Source organism: Cebus imitator, unplaced genomic scaffold (assembly GCF_001604975.1).
Source record: "Cebus imitator isolate Cc_AM_T3 unplaced genomic scaffold, Cebus_imitator-1.0 Scaffold181, whole genome shotgun sequence".
Lineage (NCBI taxonomy): Eukaryota > Metazoa > Chordata > Mammalia > Primates > Cebidae > Cebus > Cebus imitator.
The window spans coordinates 639,748-662,271 of NW_016107496.1; the positions used below are offsets into that span (position 1 = coordinate 639,748).

General features: G+C 53.1%; 1 protein-coding gene and 1 long non-coding RNA gene across 2 annotated transcripts in view; one reads left to right on the forward strand and one right to left on the reverse strand.

Annotated features, from left to right (window-relative positions):
* ADCY6 (adenylate cyclase 6) overlaps positions 1-22,524 on the reverse strand; it is a 24,464-nt gene continuing 1,940 nt past the window's right edge. The window contains 22 exon segments of the mRNA XM_017545703.2: positions 1-2,510; positions 2,716-2,840; positions 4,335-4,539; positions 5,314-5,577; positions 5,897-6,026; positions 6,109-6,144; positions 7,286-7,464; positions 7,757-7,915; positions 8,188-8,304; positions 8,477-8,564; positions 8,746-8,843; positions 9,095-9,242; positions 9,465-9,490; positions 9,754-9,882; positions 9,999-10,140; positions 10,221-10,379; positions 10,901-11,028; positions 11,207-11,318; positions 11,410-11,531; positions 11,900-11,969; positions 11,971-12,047; positions 16,946-17,813. Coding sequence (XP_017401192.1) covers positions 2,385-2,510; positions 2,716-2,840; positions 4,335-4,539; positions 5,314-5,577; positions 5,897-6,026; positions 6,109-6,144; positions 7,286-7,464; positions 7,757-7,915; positions 8,188-8,304; positions 8,477-8,564; positions 8,746-8,843; positions 9,095-9,242; positions 9,465-9,490; positions 9,754-9,882; positions 9,999-10,140; positions 10,221-10,379; positions 10,901-11,028; positions 11,207-11,318; positions 11,410-11,531; positions 11,900-11,969; positions 11,971-12,047; positions 16,946-17,809 — 3,504 coding nt within the window. The 5' untranslated portion in view covers positions 17,810-17,813 and the 3' untranslated portion in view covers positions 1-2,384.
* Positions 14,800-22,524, forward strand: part of LOC119473741 — a 13,989-nt gene continuing 6,264 nt past the window's right edge. Inside the window, exon 1 of the long non-coding RNA XR_005202960.1 lies at positions 14,800-14,845. This is a non-coding gene — a long non-coding RNA (uncharacterized LOC119473741). The remainder of the gene's footprint in view (positions 14,846-22,524) is intronic.

Consider the following 22,524-nt stretch of genomic DNA (forward strand, 5'->3'; position numbering starts at 1 on the left):
TTTTACAAAGAGTTTGATTTTATTGATATTTAAATATATTAAATATTTCACTGAAATACATGGTACACCATCCTCCCCCCTCCCACAGTGGTTACATTATAAAACCAAAGCCCATGGCCTCCCATCTCCTGACTCCTCCACCAACTGGTGAGGAAAGGGGCAATGGTAGCCCAGGGGAAGGGCATGGCTGGCACTGTGGTACAGGGAGCCAGGATGTGGACAGGCCCTCCCACCTGGCAAGAAGCAGAGACAAGCCACCCAAGGCTGAGGTCTTCCCACTCTGATCTACTTACACCCTCACCCCTACCTCGTGGCACCAAGTAGTCTCTTCCTATCCCTTCCTATCCAGGGATATGGCTGGGGGCAGGGGAGCAGATTTTCTGTCTGTAACAAGTCTTTTCCCCTCTTCTGCCATGACTAATGAAGTACCTGATGGCCCATTTGGTTGGTGCATGAAGATGCCCAAGGGAGGCGGTACCCAGAAACTAGGCCTCCACAGGGAGCTGGTATCAGAAGACGCATGAAGAAGGGCAAGTGCACTGCCTGCCCCTTCCACTCCCAAACCCAGCAACTCTGGAAACCCTTCTCCTCTGCCTCTCTAGTCATTTCTGAGACAAAGTGATCTTCAAGCAAAATTCAGGCTAGTGCCTTTGGCTTAAATAGATATAGACAGAGAAACTGAGGCACAACCAAATTCAGGCCAGAATCAAGGAGGCTGCAGGGAAAGGAAGGAAGGCAAAGATAGGAAGGGAATCTAGAGTTCAACCTCCTAACCATTCTGCCAGCCCTCAAGGCTTCACAAGGGCCTGGGGAGCCAGAAACATGCTAGAATCAGGATGAAGGCTGGGAAAAGCCAAGTTTAAGGTTCCCCTTCCCCAGCCCGTAGTACCAGTATCTGGGTCCTCAGAGGGATCCCATGCTACCCTAGCCCCAAAGCAAACCATGTCCCAGGACACTATCTGGGGAACCCAGGAAATTCCTGAGCCTCTGTCCACCAAACCCCAGACAGTTCAAGTGCTGCATGGAGCACTGGGGCTCAAGCAAGTGCTTGGGTCCCTGCCACAGGCAGGGGGAGTCACGCTGCACACATGGCCCCAAACGGCACTTAGGGATTTGGCACAAAAAGGACTCCTCTCCCTCCTTTTGCTACCACACCCCATCCCACTCCTGTGCAACCTGGGCATCTCTCTACAGCCCCTGGAATAGGAAACCCTGCTTTATTCCCAGAAGACAGAGGCCCACAGGAGAGAGGCGACCTGGGGTGGAGAGCTGAGGAGCAGGAGCACAAGGACTCACACAGACCTGGAAAACAGATATGCACACAAAGACCAACATGCACACACAGTTACACAAACACACAGGCCCTCCCCAACGCGAGACTTGGGAGGGCAGGTTTGGGCTCAGGGTCATCTTTCTCCATGCCCTGACCCTTTTCTATTTGGCAACAGAAGAGGGAGAGATGCTCCATGGCCCCTTGCCAGCAGACAGCAAGAGAGCACTGGGGCAGAGTGACCTGATCAGCACCCCTTTGGGGTCCTTAGATCAGAGTCTGGCACTGCCCTAGCCCTGGCCAGCCTGTTCTTTGGCACCTACAGGTGAACTTCCAGCTCCTGACCTGACATCCCCACACACAGGATTGCTCTCTGAGCATTTTCACAGTACCAGTGAGGCCAGACACCTCGTTCCCTGGAGCGTGCAGGAACTGGGGCTAAATCTAAGCTGTCAGAGGTCCCTTTGTTCCCCTTTGGGGACAGATCATGGGACTACAATTTGGCACATGGAAACATTCTCCTGAAATATGGCCAGAGCTGGCTCCCCAGAGCATCTCCCTCCTTTGCCCTGTGCTTAGGAGGGACACCTGGCTGGGGTGGGGAAGTGCCCAAGACCAGTGCTGGGGATGCAGGTATTGCAAAGGCAAGCATGGAATAGGCACTCCTCATGCCTATCTTTGTACAAAATATTGTACAAAATATTCCCAGGAAAAAAGAGGGAAAAGAAGGGCCCAGCCCTGAACCTGCTGCCCAGACAGACAGGGAAGGGATAGGCATGGCAAGCTGCCATTTTAATCCCTCAGGCAAGAGAGCTCCCTCTGCTTCTGTTACTGACCCCTCCCCTGCTCCCAAAAGCTGGAAGATTGGAGAGGGAGCAGCCCTGCCCCAATTAAGAAAGAAAGTCACTTGCAATAATCCTCTTGGTAGGTAGCCCCTTGTTCACCAGCTTGAGGGCAGTAGAGCATAATCCAAGCACAGCCTGCTGTGGTGTTCCCTTTTGTGGTTAGCAGGGTCTAGAGGCCCAGTGCCCCCTGCCACAGCTCCACCCAGCGAGCACAGAGTCCTCTCAATGCCCACCTTGGTCCCTTCAGCTGAATTTGTGGCTGGGCCCTGCTAACTGCTGGGGCCCCCATTGAGGAAGTAGGTGGTCATCTCCCCCTTGCCCTTCACCTTGACCACCCCTCGACACTCCAGCTGGTAGCCCTTGGCAGCTAGAACCTGGTACAGGTCCGTGGTCACCTGGGGGAGTGGGAGGGGAGCCTGCTTAGCCTGGAATCCTTCCTGCTGCATTTGCAGGGGCCCAGGGTAGCTCCCTTCCCCCAACCCCTGCCCCACCAAACACAGAATACTAGCCACCCTACCCCTGTCCTAGCAGACCGCAGAGACACCTATGGAAGCCCTCCGGGCCCATTCTCCTCCCAGCCCCTGCTCATATTCCCCTCACCTGGATTCGGTCGGGGACCCCCGTGCTGTCCATACGGCTAGAGACATTCACTGTGTTCCCCCAGATGTCATACTGCGGCTTCCGGGCCCCGATGACACCTGCCACAACTGGGCCCATGTTCAGCCCTGAGGTGGGAAGAACAGTAAGAGACTAGTGGATGCTCCAGGGTCAACCCAGGGAGTCATCCCACCTCCTGGCACCAGTAGAAAGACCCAGAGAAAAAAATGGAAAAAGCACAAGTCTCCTGGTTATAAAGAACAATCTAGTTCAAGACCAACCTGGCCAACATGGTGAAACCCCATCTCTACAAAAAAATACAAAAATTAGCCAGGCATGGTGGTGCACACCTGTAGTCCCAACTACTCGGGAGGCTGAGGTTGGAGAATAGATTGACTGAGCCTGGGAGTTGAGGCTGCAGTGAGCTGTGATTGTACCACAGCACTCTTGCCTGGGTGACAGAGCAAATCCCTGCCTCAAAAAAACAAAAAACAAAAAAAAAAACAGTCAAAGGACCTGAACACCTAAGCTTAGGAGCTCCCTGAGTTGAGACAGCCATCTATAACAATAATCTCCTGAATTCCACGTCAGCCACTCTAGTAAGCATTTTACATAGCTTCATCCTTTTAACACCTCTAAACGGTAGGTATTACTAGTCTCATTTTATAGATAAGGTAACTGAAGCTTAGAGAAGTTAGATGACTTCCCAAATAAGCCAGTAAATGCAGCAGCCAGAATTCAAACCAGATAGTCTGACTCTAGAACCTATGCTATTAACCATTCCCATCCACCAGTTCATTTGACAGGAAGTACTTCTTATCCGACTGGCCACATATATGGACAAAGGTACTCAAGTTTAGATAATTCTGATTTTGGATCCCAGCTCTGCCACTTACTAGTTGTTTGACCTTGGGCAAGTTATGTAATCTCTCTGAGAGTCAGTTTCTATCCAATGAAAGGGGATAATAATATCAGGATTAAAATATGCTCAAAAATTTCTAGGATAGTGCCGAGTAATCTCTGTACTCTTTTTTTTTTTTTTGAGACAGTTTTGTTCTGTCACCAGGCTGGAGTGCAGTGGTGCGATCTCAGCTCAGTGCAACCTCCGCCTCCTGGGTTCAAGCAGTTCTCCTGCCTCAGCCTCCCGAGCAGCTGAGACTATAGGTGTGTGCCACCACACGCGGTCATTTTTGTATTTACCATATTGGCCAGGATAGTCTCTATCTCTTGACCTCATGATCTGCCCACCTCGGCCTCCCAAAGTGCTGGGATTACAGGTGGGAGCCACCGCGCCCAGCATGATCTCTGTTCTTTTATTTTATATTTTTAAAGTTTTTTTTTTTTTAGACAGGGTTTCACCATATTGGTCAGACTGGTCCCGAACTCCTGACCTCAGGTAATCCACCTGCCTTGGCCTCCCAAAGTGCTAGGATTACAGGCGTGAGCCACCGCACCCGGCCATGATCTCTGTTCTTAATATCAGACTTAATATAGAAGGTCAGAGGGAAGAAAACCCCACAGGAACCCTGATGGGGAATCTGTGATCCCATCCCCAGCCTATAATCCCAGCTTCACCCAGAAATAGTCCTGGGAAACCCTGCCAAGCAACCAGGTCCTCTCACCAATCTTCATCTGGAAATTGTTGAAGGAGTGCTCATTGATGTGCTTCATCTGCTCCATGAGCCGCATGGCGTAGTCAGCCAGGGCAGTGATGTGGGAGCGGCCCACCTGATCGTAGGTGCTGGCATTCAGCCCTGAGGCAGCCATGTAGGTGCTACCAATTGTCTTGATCTTTTCCAGCTGCCGGAACCGCTCCTCGCTGATGATCTGAACAACACAAGGGGACCTGGCTGTCAAGGCAAAGACCCTAAACCCAGCCCTGCCCCAACACTCATTTCTTGCCCCGCCTTGGCTCCTTTCCCCACTTCCCTGTCTCAAGAGCCCCCTTCCAGCTGCTGCTATCAGTGTAGGACTGAGGAGCCGGGAAAAACAGGCACCCTAGGAGTCCAGGCAGGACTTGGGCATACAGCTTCAGAAGGTCACTCCAGTAGCTCACTCACAGAACACAGACCCACAGGTGGGATATTAAGCAATTTCTCCAGTCCTTTTGGGATACTGAGTCCCAAGGTGAGCAAGTGACTTCCCTCCAGAATAGTGGAACAGCCATTTCCTGATCTGGGTTTTCAGGATACTACCTCACATTTTGCTTCCATTTTCTGTTTTCAGAGGACCATCTTGCTTGGTTTATCTCATGAAGTTCTGTCCACAGACTACTGCCTTCTTCTTCAATGACATCCACCTGGTACCTATCCTATCCCTCTACGGATCAAGTCCTTCCCCCGCTCCCCAACAAGGATGACACTACCCCACTAGGGCTGATCCCCCTGCTGCCTCTGACACCTTCATGGGTTCTTGCCTCTGCCTCCACTGTGCCTACCCTTACCCCTAGCCCTGATGCCTCTGAATCCCATCAAATCTCTCTTTCTCTTCCCAGTGCCATTCGCCCCTTCCAATCCTGGCCTTTTCATCCAAAATTCTCTCTACTACCCTGGTCTCCAAGTCCCGCAATTCTCTGCCAGCACCAGCCAACTGGACAAGTACCTCATCAAAGTCAGCGATGATCTCGTTGAGCAGCCGCAGGCACTCGACACCCTCATTGTTTGCCTCCAGCTCCACATAGAACTCAGAGAAGTTGGCAATGGAGGCAAACATAACAGCCACACACTCACACGACTGATAGTAGAGTTCATCATTGCGACGCTCCCGGGCCAGGAAGTGGGCGGCCACGTCCTTGGGCAGAATGTTGTGCAGCAGCCTCCGGTTGTATGCCTGGAGCTCCTCCATCTCCTCCTTCTCTCCTGTTGCCTATAGACACCACACCCATCACCCATTGCCCAACATTCACAAGGGGTGGGCGTGGTGGCCAAGGCTTGGAAATGGGCATCAGAGGGAATCACGCAGAGGAGGAAAGGCACGGACAGATGAGGCCTAAAGAACAGGCAAAGGGATGAAGGGGGCAGGTACAGGACGGGGCGAGGAGTAAGGGATGGGCACAGAGAAGGCATGGAACCAGGGGGGCCTAGGGGCGCCGTGGGCCTTAGCCAGCTAGCAGGAGATGCATTTTTGGCCTGGCCCAGGTCTGCCCCTAGGTTCCTCCCCTTCCCCCAAAGGCCCACCCGGTCACCTGCAGTTTCCAGAGGAAGTCCAGGCGAGCAGTCGACTCCACCTGCTGAGCATGCAGATACAGCGCCAGCGCAAACACCAGCAGAATCACAGGGGTCATATATTTGAGGGCCACCCTCCCTGCAGCTGGACTAAGGGTAAGCAGAGACATGCTTGGTGTCCAAGGGAGGCATCTAGGGCCCTACCCTTTGCTGCCTCAGAGCCCTCACTTACCAGTCCAGCCCATCAAAGGTCTCATTGGAAGAAGCCCTGGCAAGAAGATAGAAGAGACAAAGTAATTAGTGCTTCCTGGGTTGCTAGGTGGGCAGATGGAAGGGGAGACAGAGACTGCATTTCCTGAGCACATACTGTAAGTCAGGCATTGGGCCAAGGCTTTACTTAATTAATTAACTCATAAAGAGTAGAGGTTAAGAAAACCTCTACTCTTGGCCGGGTACAGTGGCTCACACCTGTAATCCCAGCAATTTGGGAGGCCGAGGCAGGTGGATCACCTGAGGTCAGGAGTTTAAGACCAGCCTGGCCAACATGATGAAACCCCATCTCTACTAAAAATACAAAAATTAGCTGGGTGTGGTGGTGGGTGCTTGTAATCCCAGCTCCTTGGGAGGCCGAGGCAAGAGAATTGCTTGAACCCAGGATGCGGGTTTGCACCACTGCAGTGAGTTGAGATTGCGCCATTGCACTCCAGCCTGGGCAACAGACCAAGACTCCGTCTCAAAAAAAAAAAAAAAACACCTCTGCTCTTAGAGACTCCTCTACTTACCAGCTATACAACCTGAGATAAGTTGCTTAGCTGTCTAAGCCTCCTTCCTCATCTGTACAACAGGCATCCGATCTAAATAATGCATGTAAAAGGCTTGGCACAGTGCCTGCCATATAGTGAGACTTCCATAAATGTTAGTTACTATAATCTTTACAACTACCCTGTGATTTAGGTGGCATTGCCATTTTGCAGATGAGGAAATTGAGGCTCAGAGAAGCTAACTCACCTGTCTAAGCTCACATAGCTAATGAGAGCAGAGCAGGGATTCAAACCCAGCAGACGCCAGAGGCATTTTCTACTACAAGAAGCTGCAGTGGCATATCAAAGGAAGGGGGTTTTGCAGAGGAAAAGCTAGTGTGGTATCCCAGGCAAAGCCCTAAGCAGGATCAGAAGCTGTGGTTCCTAGCCAGAGCCCTGCCACCAAGCAGCTGATTTCCCAAGACTGGGGTTCCTTGGTGTAACTATTCGGGTTCACATGCTGGGAGCTCCTCCATCTCCTCCCTTTCCTCCACAGGGGAGTTGAGGCATTCTAAGGGCACAAGGGGCCTGGGCACCAGAGAGGCTCACAGTGACCCAGCAAGGTCAGGGAAGTTCCTGGGGTATTAAAGGACCTGAGAATAAACTCACAAGCCATGGACGCCAAGCAGTAGGTCATAGTTGTCAAAGATGGTGGCTGGGGGACCCAGCAGAAGCAGCACCAAATAGATGAGCCCCAAGACAAAGATCATGGCCAACTTCCCGATGCTGCTGATGTGCAGGAAGACAGAGCTGGCCAAGAGACTCAGCAGCATGTTCCCGATGAAGTACTGGGGGGATGGCAGAGGCAGCATTGGGTGAAGGCAGAGGCCATGGCACCCTGAGCAGGGAGAGCCCTGCACTCTCCTGCCTGACCTAACCTTTCCTCCACACCCCTCAAACCCCCATATCCTCCACCTTCCATGTCCAGCCCCTACACCACACCAGGGCCCCTGGTTGCTCCTAGTGTGAAAGACTCTGGTGAGTTCCTGGGTCCCCATGCCCATCACCAGGCCTGGCACAGAGGGGCCAACGTCTGTGCCAGGACAGCCCCTCCCCACCACCTGAGCAATGCTTGAACACCTCAGGGAAGCTGCAGGTGGGTGCGGTGTCCTCACACAGGGGCACATCCAGGCCCAGAGAGTAATTGAGCTGCTGCAGGTGACAGGCAGTGATGTCAGCAGGTGTTAAATTCAGCATCTGGGCTGCACAGGTCCGTATTGGGGTGTGGTTACAGGTGAACTGCAAAAGTGGAGGGGTATGTCAGGGTAGCCAAGGAGGTGAAGGGTTGCTAGGGCTATGCCCAGGTACCTTATACCCATGGGCCTTCATTCTCACTCAGGGATGACAAGAGGTTGGGAGAACAAGGAGGAAGAACTGGAGTTCACCTTCCCCTGTTCTGGGAGGGGGCTCCCTGAGGGCAGAAAACATGTCCTATTTCCTTCTGCACCCCCAGTGTCCAGGGCAGTGCTTGACACAGAGCAGAGGTGAGAGAATTCCCACTGGACCCTTACCATGTTGGCAATGGCAGAGGTAAACACAAGCAGGACGGAAAAGATGCCAACTGCAGTGCTGTGTGCCCGCGAGCGGACGATGCTGCGGGACAGACGTTGCAGGGCCTTAGGGAACAGCTAGAGGCATCAAGAGACCAAGAGTTGAAGGTTGTATCAGCCAAGGAGGAAGGCCAACCAGGGATGGGGCCCAGGGGAAGAAGCATGGCCTTCTCCTCCCTCTCCCCAGACCTCCTCCCTGTCTGGAGTCTAGCTTGCCATTCCCAACAGCCTCAGAAGTCCCCCTACGTACAGAACCACAGGAGTACACGGCACAAATCAGCACGGTGATCAGCAGCAGCAGGAAGATGCTGGCATAGATCCCAAGCATCAGGGTGGAGCTGGGGTAGAACAGGGCCAGGAAAATCGTTTAATTTTGGAAGATCTGGGCATTCTTATCCCACCCTCTGGAACAAGCAGGGATGCAGACTCCAGGGATTGTGGGCTCATGTGGGTATTTAGGAAGCTTCTGGGAAGTAGTGGAGAAGAGAGAAGCTAAGAGAGGAAGGGCAGGGCTCTCACTGTGGGAAGACGAGAAGCTGGATGAAGCAGATGAAGCAGAAGACCAACAGGGCACAGGCAACGTAGGCTCCGAAGCGGGGATCCACCTTCCGGGAGTACTGAGGGAGAGGAGGCTGAGTTGGGTGCTGGGCCCTCCCTAAGAAAGGCAGTGACAGCAAGGACAGGGCACTACCAGGGGCCTCAACAGGGAGGAGATGCAGTTGACTCAGCTGACAAAATCCCCACCCTGTTCTGTGGTGGTCCCTTCTCCATCCCCCAGAAACAGCTGTGCCCTCACCTGTGGTCAGCCATCCCTGCTGCGATCCGCCCCTCCCCCAGCCCTTGTCCTTCTGCCCTGTATCTCCCAAACCTTCTTCTCAAGATCCTCTCTCTGGAAGGTAAGCAGAAACCGCCGCACGTGGTCCTTCCGCAGCTGATCAATGCTGCGGGCATCGATGGCACGACTCAGGAACTCATCCACCTCATCCTCAGGGTTCAGGGCATCTTGGGCACCCCGGCTGAGGACAGGGTACATGGCTTCACCAGGTGCATGGGTATGGCCACGTGAGAAACAATGAAAGGGAAGGTATGGGCAGCACCCAGGGGAGGGAGGGAGAGCCAGGGGTGTGGCCCCTGCTCCCACACCACACACCTAAGTTCAGGGGAAAGGAGGATCTCAGCTCCCCTCAGCCCCATCCCAGGGTACAAGTGCCTTCTCCCTCCTCAGAAACCTGACTTACTTGTCTTTGCTGGAATCATCAATGCCCTGGAGAAAGGGACAGAGTGTGGAGTGAGGTGAAGGGCCAACAACCTTTACCTCTGCAGCTCCTTCCCTTACCCCAACACTGTGCTGAGGGTGTCCCCACCATATCCTCTGGGAGCACTGGGACGCCTGGGATGAAATCCTCCCACAGCCCCAATACCAGAAAGCATACATGGAGATGGCAGCCACAAGAAGAAAGGACAGGGATGGGGTGTTGAAGGAGCCAAGAAAATGAGGCCGTAGGACTGACGCTGAGGGTCCCTCACCATCTGGCGGAAGGCCTTGGAGTCCTTGGTCCTGGAGAAGGCGCGATCGGGAACCCAGCGCGGCATCAGCACTTCCATGGAGTTGGCCCGGGCTCGCTGCAGCTTGGCCAGCATGGCCTTCTCCTCTTTCTGTGCAGGCAGCAAGGGTACAGGCTCAGAAGAGGGGCCCAGAGGAGGCCTTGGCCTGCTCTCCCCATTTGTCCCTCTTCCTGCTCCCCTGCCCCCAGCCCTGCCCTGGCCCTGACCCGTTTCTGGCTGGCGCCCAGGATGAGGAAAGTCTCAATGTGCTGCTCCTTGAGGTATGCGTTGCGCTCGCCACCACGGCCTGGCTCCACCTCGTAGTCCCCATTCAAGTACTGCAGCGTTGCGCGAGTGATGTGGATGCGGCTGTATGCGGCCAAGAGGGTGAGCCCCTGGTTCTCCCACCGTGTTCCCATCCACTACCACCTGGACCCACCCCCACTCACCCAGCCCGGCCTCCTGCCTCCATGTGGTTGGCCAGGGTCACGTCATTGGACCACACATCGAACTGCCATTTTCGCAGGCCAAGGACGCCACAGTGCACGCGTCCGCTGTGGATGCCCACGCGCATGTTCACATTCACACCTGTCACCTCACGTACCAGCCTGGAAGGAGGCAGCCCCAGGTCAGCTCCTGGCAGTCTCCCCCTCCCCCAGCGCACAGCCCAGGCCCTTCACTCCCCTCAGGGCCCAGCGGGCAAGGACAGACCCAGATGCAGGGGACGGGAGCACAGCCTTGGTTGGACATGAGTAGAAGGCTGCATGGGGCTCAAGGACAAATGTTAGGACTGTGTTCACCAGCAGGGGCCCAGCAGCATCTTGTGGAACTGAGCTAGGAGAAGAGGAATCACTGTTATTCCCTCTGCCTGCACAGATGGCATTCCTTCTAGCCCAACTCCCCTACTGCCCAGGCTCTCTCCACCCCATCTCGGCTGGCTGGAGCCTAAGGGTGCACATGGGTCTTTGCACAGGTTGGAGAAAGATTCATTCCCCTCCCCAGTGACAGACAGATCTCAAAGACAGAGAAACAGCCAAAACTGAGGAAATCTCCTAGGGTCTTATCAAAAAGTAGGAGCAGTCTGGGGCATGCACAGTTCCAGGAAGCCTGAGAATGGGGCACTGCTTACGAAATGGCCTCGATCATGTCCACCCCCATCTCCACACAGCAGTGGGCATGGTCTGCCCGGGCCTCTGGCAACCCTGACACACAGTAGTAACAGTCCCCCAAGATCTTAATCCTCAGGCAGTGATTTTCCTGAATGGGAAAGAGTTGGAGGGAAAGGTAACCTTTACTCTCTTGCCCACCCAGCCTGCATGGCGCCCCACCCTCGATGCACACTCTATCTGCCCCCAAATACCCAGCTTCTGCCAGCAAAGCTATGCTCTCACCATGGTCAACACCCAGGCCCAACCCCAAGGCCCAGCACCCTTACCGCAGCCAGCTTGTCAAACCGGGCAAAGAGCTCATTCAGGGTCATGACCAGCTCCTGCGCGGTGCACTGGGATGCCAGGCTGGTGAAGCCCTCAATGTCTGCAAACAGGATGCTGGAGATGACAGCAGAGGATGAAAGACCATGTAGCCTTCAAAGACGTCCAGACCTCTGCCCCACCTGGCATCCTCCTACCCTCACCCTACCTGACGTTGTCATGCTTCTGTATGTAGATCTTGTGGAACATCATGTCTTCCTTTTTTGTGTTGATGTCTTCTTTCATCTCCATGGCAACGTGCTGGGGCAATACCGACAGCAGCAGCCGCTCCTAGCCCAGTGGTTCCAATAGGGCATCACTATCCTCTTGGCCTCACATTTCAATCCCTCCTGGTCTCTCCACATTGCCAGAGCCCTCCCAGACTTCTCTGAAGACCTGAGCTTCCCTTCTGGAGTATTGCCTGACATTCCCCCATCAGAGCCCCTCTGACCACCCTCCACTGAGCCCCCAGATGTGCTCCTGTCTACGCCCTCCTCCCCTTGGACAGGACAGAAGCCCAGTATCACAGGGCCTCTGTGACACACAACCCAGGGGAACTGTCACACTGCTCCACAGAGCTGCACAAGGCAGCAGATCCAATCTGCAAGTTATTTGCGGGTAAGGTCGGGGCAGGCCCTGGTCACGGAGAGCAGCCCCACCTGCTGCCGATTCTCATGCTGTAGGTGGAGTCGGGCCTGGATATAACCGCGGGTCTCCTGAAAGGCCTGGCTGAGACACCTCTGCTGGGTAATGTGTGCAGATGCCAATGACGTTGGTGCAGAGGAACAGCAGCACATTGGCACTGAGCTGAAGGAGATGGCAGAGGCAGATGGTGACCATCTCCCCTGCCAACCCCCTAAATACACACACACATTCGCTCAACTTGCTAGGCTCTCTGAGGAACGAAGCCAGGGTCCTGCACCCTGTCTGTTCCCAAGCTATGCCACCCCTGCAATATAGCTCTCCCATTACCCACAGGACCCCAGATCCTAGCTGTCTGCCTGAATCCTTCATGACTAGAAATGAGATCTTTTCACAGCTTCTGGGAGCAGAAGCACCAACTAGGGCCAGGTAAGTCATGGGGCCTAGCCCCAGCACCCTGTATCTCCTGCTCCACAAACACCCCACACAAAAGACAAACGCTGCCCCTGTTGCAGGTGCTCAACCTTAAGGACAGCACCCAGGAGACCTGAGCTCTACATCCTCCTGTGAGTGACCCAGGACAAGTCACCTCCTTTTTCTTAGGTTTGCTCATCTATAACCCCAAAGAGGAAGAATGAGAAGATCTCTAAAGCCCCTCCCTGGCTTGACATAACTTAGTAACAACAATCGCCATTGTCATTATTATTACCCTAGCTAGTTTGTTGGCTGCCTACCATGTGCAGGATTCTGTGGGTGCCTTCTATACACTGACTAACTCATTTCTGTTTTCTTTTTTTTGTCTGTCACCCAGACTGGAGTGCAGTAGCCCAATCTTGGCTCGCTGCAACCTCTGCCTCGTAATTCAACCAATTCTCTGCCTCAGCCTCCTGAGTAGCTGGGATTACAGCTGGCTGCCACCATGCCTGGCTAATTTTTGTATATTTTTTTAGTAGAGATGAGGTTTCACCATGTTGGCCAGGCTGGTCTCAAACTCCTGATCTCAACTGATCCTCCTGCCTGGGCCTCCGAAAATGCTAGGATTACAGGCATGAGCCACAATGCCCAGCCCCTAACACATTTCTTAAAACGCTATGAAATAGATAACAATATCCCATTTTAAAGGTAAGGGACTGAGTCACAGAGAAGCCAAGTAACTTGCCCAAGATCACACAGCTGGTAGTGGCTGATGTAAGACTTGAACCCAAGATAATTGGACTCCATATCCTGTGTCCTAATCCTACTATCTAGTGCATTCCATACTGTGTAGTGCATTCCAGGTTTCCAAGCTTCCTACTCACTCTACTGACTCGCTCTCAAGCTTAACCTCAGAGCCCAGGCTTGAGAGTCATCAATTCTACTGATACAAAGGATATATCCCCTAACTGGGGATGGGGTCCACCATGCCTGGCCACTCCTCAAGGTATAACTCCCTCCCAACACCTGGCCCTGCCAGGCCCTACGCCTAGGGCCCCCACCCTAGGAATGTTCAGACCCCAATCATTATCAGTGGCACTAGCTAGAGAGCAAGTCTTAGGGAAACTGGACTCTGTTTCTGGAAACTCAGGAATTAACCTGGCGCTTGTGGCCTCACCCCAGAGTTGGATGGGGCAGGGCTCTGGTTTAAGAAGGGAGGGAAACAGCAGTAGCACTTCCTGGAAGCCAGAGGTTCTGGGCTCTGCCTTGAACTAGAACTAGTCCTGCAAATTGAGCAGGTCACTTATTCTTTGGGACCTCAGTTTCCTCTTGGGTAAAACTGAGTAAAATGGCTAACCCCTAGCATTTCCAGCTCTAGCCCTCTGGTATGGCCTCTCAGCTTCCCTTCCCAGTCTAGCTCACAGGCCCAGGATCAACTAGGCTGAGATCCCCACCCAGCAGCAGGGGTGAAGAGGGGGGTACACTATCTCCCTTGGGGGTTTCTAAGAATAGCCCCCAGTAGGGGAAAAGGGAAGGGGGGCAAACCAGGCAACTTCCCTTCCTGGCCCCAGGAGCCCAAGAGGAAAATGTGAGTCATGGTGGAGGGAAGGGGAAGGGGGACGAGACTGAAATAACTCTGTACACACATATCCCTATCTGACTGTGAGAAAAAATGGATGCCAGGGGACCAGAGGGGACTCCAAGCTGCTCCTGGGTCACTGGGTGACACTGTACAGTGTATCTAAATGAGTGGGTCGGTAGTAGAAAAAGGCTCCTTCCTGAGTGTGAGCGGGGCTGTATCTGGGAAGGGGCTGTCCAAGCAGACAAAGGAGGCCACAAATCCCACCCGTCTAGAAACCCACAGACTCAATGGGCACAGGGACTGTTTCTCAGCCAAGAGGAGGTTGGGCAGCCCTAGTCCCAAGGACTGGCATAGGGGCAGCAGTCACTCGCCACTGCTCCGAGAACGTGCCTGTTGAGATCCACTGGGTGAGGCTATAGCCAGGCACCCCTGGGAGATGGGAGGCGGGCACAGTCCTAGCCTTCCTGGGGCTGCACCTCCCCAGTCAGGCACCAAGCCTGGCTCTGGGCACCATGCCAATTGAGAGCAAGGAAGACATGCCCACCCAGCCCAGACCTGGCCACAGAGGAAGGGGGAAAGGAGGCACCACCACTAAGCTCCTTCCCTAGGAGGACAGTCTAGCCATAAAGCCCTGCTTGAGAGCCAGCCTGGGGCTGAATCTTTGGGACAGAAGGACCTGGCCCTTTAAGATGTCTGACAGTGCCCTACGGGCCTGTGCTCCACAAACAAATAGGCTATAAAGTTACTTTTAAAAAGGTATGTTTGGCCTTTTGGCTGGGTGCAGTGGCTTACACCTATAATCCCAGGACTTTGGGAGGCTGAGGGGGCGAATCACCTGAGGTCAGGAGTTCGAGACCAGCCTGACCAACATAGAGAAACCCCGTCTCTACTAAAAATACAAAATTAGCTGGGCGTGGTGGTGCACACCTGTAATCCCAGCTACTCGTGAGGCTGAGGCAGGAGAATCGTTTGAACTCGGGGGGCAAAAGTTGTGGTGGGCTGAGATTGTACCTTTGCACCCTAGCCTGGGCAACAAGAGCGAAATTCTGTATTAAAAAAAAAAAAAATTCATTTGGCTGGGCACAGTGGCTCAAGCCTGTAATCCCAGCACTTTGGGAGGCTGAGGCGGGTGGATCACCTGAGGTCAGAAGTTCGAAACTAGCCTGACCAACAAGGTGAAACTCTGTCTCTACTAAAAATACAAAAATTACCCAGGCATGGTGTCAGGCACCTGTAGTCCCAGCTACTTGGGAGGCTGACACAGGAGAATTGCTTGAACCCAGGAGGTGGAGGTGGCAGTGAGCTGAGATCTTGCCACAGCACTCCAGCCTGGGCGATGGAGAAAGACTCCATCTCAAAAAAAAAAAAAAAAAAGGTATGTTTTGGCTGGGCGAGGTGGCTCACACCTATAATCCCAGTACTTTGGAGTCTGAGGTGGGCGGATCATGAGGTCAAGAGTTCGAGACCATCCCAGTCAACATGGTGAAACCCCATCTTTACTAAAAATACAAAAATTAGCTGGGTGTAGTGGTGCGCACCTGTAGTCCCAGCTACTCAGGAGGCTGATGCAGGAGAATCACTTGAACCTGGGAGGCGGGGGTTGCAGTGAGCTGAGATTGTGTCACTGCATTCCAGCCTGGCTACAGAGCGAGGCTCCCACCTTCCTCTTGCTGGGCACCAGGGGCCTGGCTGCCCTGCCTTGAAGTTCAAAAAAAAAAAAGTATGTTCTGTTCTGTAGTGCAGGCTGGGCGGAGAAGGGCATCATGCCAGAAAACCCAGCTTCTCACCCTGGGATCCCCAGGCAACTTCCTCTCTGTGGGTGGGGCTGGGCGGGCAACAGGCCATGAGCCCTCAAAACCTTGAGGAAGAAAGCAGACAGCACTCTCTAGATAGGGTCCAGTGGAGGACCCGGGAGGTGTCCTGATGGCAGGGCTGTGACTACAGCAGCACCTGAAGGACCGGCCAGGAAAGACACCCTGGCCTCTGCTTCCTGGGCAAGGGGATGACATGAGATGGCAGATCCACAAATATGTCCTTCTGAAAGGCACTTCCCAGAAACCCCTTCCCTGGGTAACATGCCTTCCAGCACTCCCCACTCCTCCCTGCCCCCAGGTGAGAACACTGCCCAGTCGGATTCTACTCTACTCTAGGAAAGGGTGGGGCCCCAACAACAATATGAGCTAGATGCTATTTTTATCCCAGCTTTGCAGACTGGGAAACTAAGGCTGGTAGAGGTGAGGCTAGTTGTCTAAGATCCCACAGAGAAGAATACAGCCCATTAGATAGCATTTGGCCCGCAGCCACTCCACATGAAGATGTGGAGCCCCACCTCACACACACTTGGAGCCTGGAGGCAGAGCAGGCATGGGTAGAGGACCTCAAGGCAGGGCGGCCAGACCCTTGGTGCCCAGCAGGAGGAAGGTGGGATATGATCAGACTTAGGTTCCTCTCTTTAACCGCATTCAAACCACATCCAGCCCAGAGGGAACTGACCCCAGCTCTTCACCTTCCCTGTCCTCCCAGAAGTGGCCTTGGTCCAGGAAAGAGGTAACTCCTCCTCCCTCGCTGACAATAACCAAAACCTGCTCTATACCTCCAGTTCCCAACCTAGAGCTGCTCTCCAGGAATAGCACCAGCACCCGAGTCTCAGGTATCAACTTGCCAACAGAGATGCCAAAGCCTGGACACAGCCTGCACTGCCTGTTCCCCACCAGGGCCCAGGGGTTAAATACCACACCCCTGCTTCCAGCCCCACATTCTGCCTCTACAGACTGCACTTTCAGCAGGCTAAAGAGCTGGAGACTGGGACTCATGGCCACAGATCTCAAGCTTGGGTTCTGGGGCCCTCCTTCCCCTCAGCAGTGCCCTGTACCCCAGATCCCACATGGAGGCAGACCCCTGAACCCTGGCCTCCCTCACCTGCCCCTCCTCTCAGATACAGCCAGACATCCCTGCACCCGGGATCCACCCACGACTCTCCCGCCCTTCCTTACTGGGCCCCCACCTGCTTATGAGGTGAGAAATTCCCCACCTGCTGCCCTCCACCCGTGCCTCCCTGGCCACCTACCTGCTTCCAGAGGAAGGCATCACTACGGTTGAGTTGCCAGGCCAAGATCAAATGCAGGGTGGAGAGGCCCAGGCCGCTGAGGACAGCAGCCCGCATGCGGATGGGGAGGAGCGTGTAGGCGATGTAGACGAAGAACACGGGGCACCAGAGGCCTGCAGAGGGGCTGTGCGGGTCGGCTGCGAGGGCGCCCCCCACCTGCACCGCCGCCAGGATGCCCAGCACCACATAGCTCACCACCCACATGGAGTCCTGGCGGAAGCTATGCCGGTTACACACCACCATGAGCGCCACAAACAGGGCGGCGGCGCAGGCCAGCAGGGCCACATAGGCAGGCTGAGGGCGGGCGGGCGCGGCGTGGAAGGCCAGCAGCACCGCGGTGAGCAGCACCAGCACCGCCATCAGCAGCGTCAGGCTGCTCTGGTTCATCTGGAAGAAGTACCGCTGGTACAGGCGCTCCAGCTTGGCTGAACGGAACTGCTTCGACTGGAACACCTGCACTAGACGCCCCCAGCAGGATCGCCGGCTCCTGGGCACAGCGTCGGGCGCCACCTCAGCTGTCCCGCCCGCTGCCGGGGTCACCTCGGTGTCCTCGAAGCCCAGGGCCACTGCCCGCAGCCCCAGCTCCATGCCCTTGCCTGGGCCGCCCCTCCGGATGAAGGCGTCATCCTGCCAGGGGCACCGAGAGGGGCCCGCAGGGGTAGGGCTGGGTGGCTCTGCATCCCGGAGGCAGCTCATATAGCGGGGCGTGCAGAAGCCACCCGCCCGAGCGCCGCGGCGCCGTGAACGCTTCTGCCCGTTGCGTTCACCCCAGGCTGTTTTCCGTTCATCCACTTTAGGAACCAGGAGGCCACTAAACCATGACATGTTGCTGGTAGAGAAGGAAGGAGATGATATTAGAGACCATCCAATAGGAACGGTATTAATACCACCATCACAGCCATTGCCAGGACTAGCAGCTCATTACCTGAGCACTTCCCACTGCCAAGCCATGAGCTTCATCCTCATACAATTACTTGGACGTAGGCAAGGGTATCCCCATTCAACAGGTGAGAAACGAAGACACAGTGAGGCAAAGAAGCTTGCCCAGGGCCAGGCACAGTGGCTCACACACCTACAATCCCAGCACTTTGGGAGGCTGAGATAGGAGGATGGCTTAAGGCCAGAAATGTGAGACCAACCTGGGCAATATAGCAAGACCTTGTCTCTATTAAAATTTTTAAAAATTAGCCTGGGCCGGGCACCGTGGATGGTGGCTCATGCCTGTAATCCCAGCACTTTGGGAGGCCCAGGCGGGTGAATCACAAGGTTAGGAGTTCAAGACCAGCCTGGCAAAGTTGGTGAAACCCCATCTCTACTAAAAATACAAAAATTAGCCGTGTGTGGTGGCTCATGCCTGTAATCCCAGCACTTTGGGAGGCCAAGGTGGGTGGATTGCCCGGACTCAGGAGTTTGAGATCAGCCTGGGCAACATGGTGAAACCCCATCTCTACTAAAATACGAAAAAAAATTAGCCAGGCATGGTGGTGTGGGTCTGTAATTCCAGCTACTCAGGAGGCTGAGACAGGAGAATCACTTGAACCTAGGAGGCGGAGGGTACAGTGAGCCAAGATGATATTACTGCACTCCATCTTGGGCGACAGAGCTAGACTCCATCTCAAAAAAAAAAAAAAAAAAAAATTAGTCCAGCACAGTTGCAAACACCCATAATCCCAGCTACTCAGGAGGCTGAGGCAGGAGAATCACTTAAACTCAGGCTGCAGAGGTTGCAGTGAGCCAAGATCATGCCACTGCACTCCAGCCTAAGTGACAGAGTGAGACTCCATCTCAAAAAATAAAATTGGCCTGGTGTGGAGTTTGAGACCAGCCTGGGTAACAAGGTGAAACCCCATCTCTACTGGCGTGCACCTATAGACCTGGCCATTCAGGAAGCTAAGGTGGAAGGATTGCTCGGGCCCAGGCACTGGGGACTGCAGTGAGCCAGGATTGTACGCCACTGCACCCTAGCCTGGGCAACAGCCACAGCCTGAAAAAAAAAAAAGAGGAAGGAAAGAAGGAAGGGAGGGAGGAGTCAAGGGAATGGAAGAAAGAAGATGAAAAAGAGGGAAGGGGAGGGGAGGGGAGGAAGAGGAGGGGAGGGGAGGAGAGAGGAGGGGAGGGGAGGAAGAGGGGGAGGGGAGGGGAGGAAGAGAAGGGAAGGGAAGAAGGGAAGGGAAGAAGGGAAGGGAAGAAGGGAAGGGAAGAAGGGAAGGGAAGAAGGGAAGGGAATGGAGGAAGGGAAGGGAAGAAGGAAAGGGAAGATGGGGAGGGGAGGGAAGGGGAAGGGAGGGGAGGAGAAGAGAGGGGAGGGGAGGGGAGGGGAGACTGCCCAAAGATCTAGCAGCCACGTAAGTGAGAGAACCAAGATTCTAAACCAGATTTGTCTGACCCCAAAGCCAATATACTTGAAAATTTCCCTAAAAAGCACTGATTTGTTGGTGGTCACGAACTCAAGTGTCCAAGTCAATGAGTGAAGCAGCTTATGGTTCAGAACTAGGAGGAAGAGTTCATACCCTGTGCATGGAGCAAGCATCACCCTGCAGTAGACTGTTGCCACTGGGTCCCAGTGGGGCCCGATCCAATTTTTGTCAACAGAAGCTGAAGAAAAAAATCTGGATTTTAGGCTGGGCATGGTGGCTCACACCTGTAATCCCAGCACTTTGGGAGGCTGAGGCAGGGGGATCACCTGAGGTTAGGAGTTCAAGACTAGCCTGGCCAACATGGTAAAACCCCATCTCTACTAAAAATACAAAAATTGCCAGGCATGGTGGTAGGCGTCTGTACTCCCAGCTACTTGGGAGGCTGAGGCAGAATTTCTTGAACCTGGGAGGTGGAGGTTGCAGTGAGCTGAGATCAAGCCACTGCACCCCAGCCTGGGCAACAGAGTGAGATTCCGTCTTAAGAAAAAGAAAAATCTGGATTTTAATGCGACATCTCCTGATTTATAAATGTTGGCAACTAATTCACATTTTTCAATACCGCCAAGCCAAAATAAATCACGTCTGTGGAATGAGTTCTGCCCATGAACTGCCCATCAGTGACCTCTGTGCAAAAGGGAATCTTTCTACATCCTCCCTCATCACACTCACACACAATGCACACTTCACCAAGCTAAATTCAACTTCCCTCAGGTCACAGCTTAAATTCAACTTCCTCAGGGACACTTCCCAGCTCCCCCACCCAGACGAGATTTGGTCCCATTTACCCTCTGTTCATTTTTTCCATAGTACTTACTGTAATTATAATTAAATCATTCCTTATTTAATATGCATCTCTGCCCTTCTCACTCTAAGTTTGAGAGGGTAGGGATTACATCTATTTTGTTCCACACTTTATCCCCAGTGCTAAGTACTGGGCCTGGCTCAAAGTAGAGACTCAATAAATATATTAATATGTTGAAAAGACGGAATGAAAGGAAGCTCAAGGGCAATGGAATGGAGCAGCTAACATAACAGCTAACAGTAATGATCCTAAGGTTCTTCAGCTTCCTTGCTGCACCCATCATAAGAACCTCTGCTGCTTCCCAGCATACTCTGCACAGGCCAGCCTGGGACCTCAGTGTCTGCTGTTCCTGATGTCTGGAATTAGAGCTCCTCCAGGTCACATCCCAAATGTCCCCTTATCAGTGAGGCTTTCCCTGACTACCCTATTAAAATAGCAGCTCCCTTTCCTGGAGCTCTCTATCTCTCTCCCCAGCTCTATGCTTTTTCTCCATAGCTCTAATCAGCAACTGCCATTCTATATATTTTTCTTATGTGTTCATTGTCTGTCTCTCCTGATGGGAATGGCAGCTCTATGAAAGCAAGGATTTTGACCTGTTGTACTCACTGCTGTATCCACAACCCTTAGCAGGACCTAAATTAAGTGTTCATTGAAGTTGGGCATGGTGGCTCATGCCTGTAATCCCAGCACTTTGGGAGGCAGAGGTGAGCAGATCACCTGAGGTCAGAAGTTCGAGACCAGCCTGACCAACATGGAGAAACCCTGTCTCTACTAAAAATACAAAATTAGCCAGGCGTCGTGGTACATGCCTGTAATCCCAGCTACTCGGGAGACTGAGGCGAGAGAACTGCTTGAAACCGATTGCAGTGAGCCAAGATCATACCGCTGCATTCCAGCCTGGGCAATAAGAGCAAAACACCATCTCAAAAAATAAAATAATAATAAAAAATGTTCATTGAGTAGATGAATGACTGGATGGATGAATGAATGCTACTCCATGCACTTCTCTGTGCTTTAAACTGTTCAAGATCTTTTCACATCCCCAATTCCATCTGATCTTCACCAAAACCTCTAAGAAACTGGTCCTGTGGCCCCCTGGGGCGCAAAACTGAAAGGAAAAATATATATGAACAAAAACTGAGGTCCATGGCAGTTTTAGATGGCTGGCCCAAGTTATAGAGATCATGGTAACCAAATCAGTCCCAGATCCCATATTTCCTGGAGGAAATGTCATTACTGAGGTGGGAAGACTCCATGTTGATACTTTTAATGCGACTCCTGGCTGAGCCCAGGTCAGAATATGAGGCTGAAAGCACTGTCATCCACGCATGCCTGTGTCTGCTTCAGGGCCGCACTCCTCCATGCTCACAGAGCACCTGAGGGGCCGCTTGTACTTGAACCTGCTGAGCTAGCAGCACTGACATTTGTACTCACTAGGGGATAGGATGGGGGAGCATCTAGCACTTGCCCCAGGTGGCCACAGAATGAGAGCTCAAGCCAGATGAGTAGCACTCGAAGCAGACACCCAGAGACCCACAAGCAGAAGGCAGGCTAGGGAATTCTCTGCATACCCCAAAACCCCCATCTCTGAGTCACCTTCAGCCAAGTTCTGTCAGCATCCCTTCTCCTATATTCCACAGAGCAGCATGTCCTTCAACCTTTTTTTTTTTTTTTTTTGAGATGGAGTTTCACTCTGCCCCACCCAGGCTGGAGTACAGTGGCATGATCTCAGCTCACTGCAACCTCAGCCTCCTGGGTTCAAGCAATTCACCTTCCTCCTGCCTCTGCCTCCCGAGTAGCTGGGATTACAGGCATGTACCACCACACCCAGCTAATTTTTGTATTTTTAATAGAGACAAGGTTTCACCATTTTGGCTACGCTAGTCTCCAACTCCTGACCTCAGGTAATCCACCCTCCTTGGCCTCCCAAAGTGCTGGGATTACAGGCATGAGCCCCCTCTCGCGGCCCCTTCAACATCTTAATATCACCAACAGCACCATCTGGAAGGACAGATCAGGAATACAAGACTTTTGGTCAGGCTGGCATTTGGAAAAGGTCACCAAAGAAAGCCTGGCTCTTCAAAATACTTCATTAGAAGCATGATCTTTGGCATGAGACCAGGTTCCAAACCTTAGCGTAATTATTTGCTAGCCGCACTGCCTTGGGCAAGTTATTTAACCTCTCCGTGTCAGTGTCTTCATCTGTAAAATGGAAATAATAATGGTCTCAAGAAAGAAGCTAATAATGCCTGTCATGAAGTACACACCTGAAAAATATTAGTTCTTTTCCTCACTCCACAACACTTTAAGCCCAAACCTCT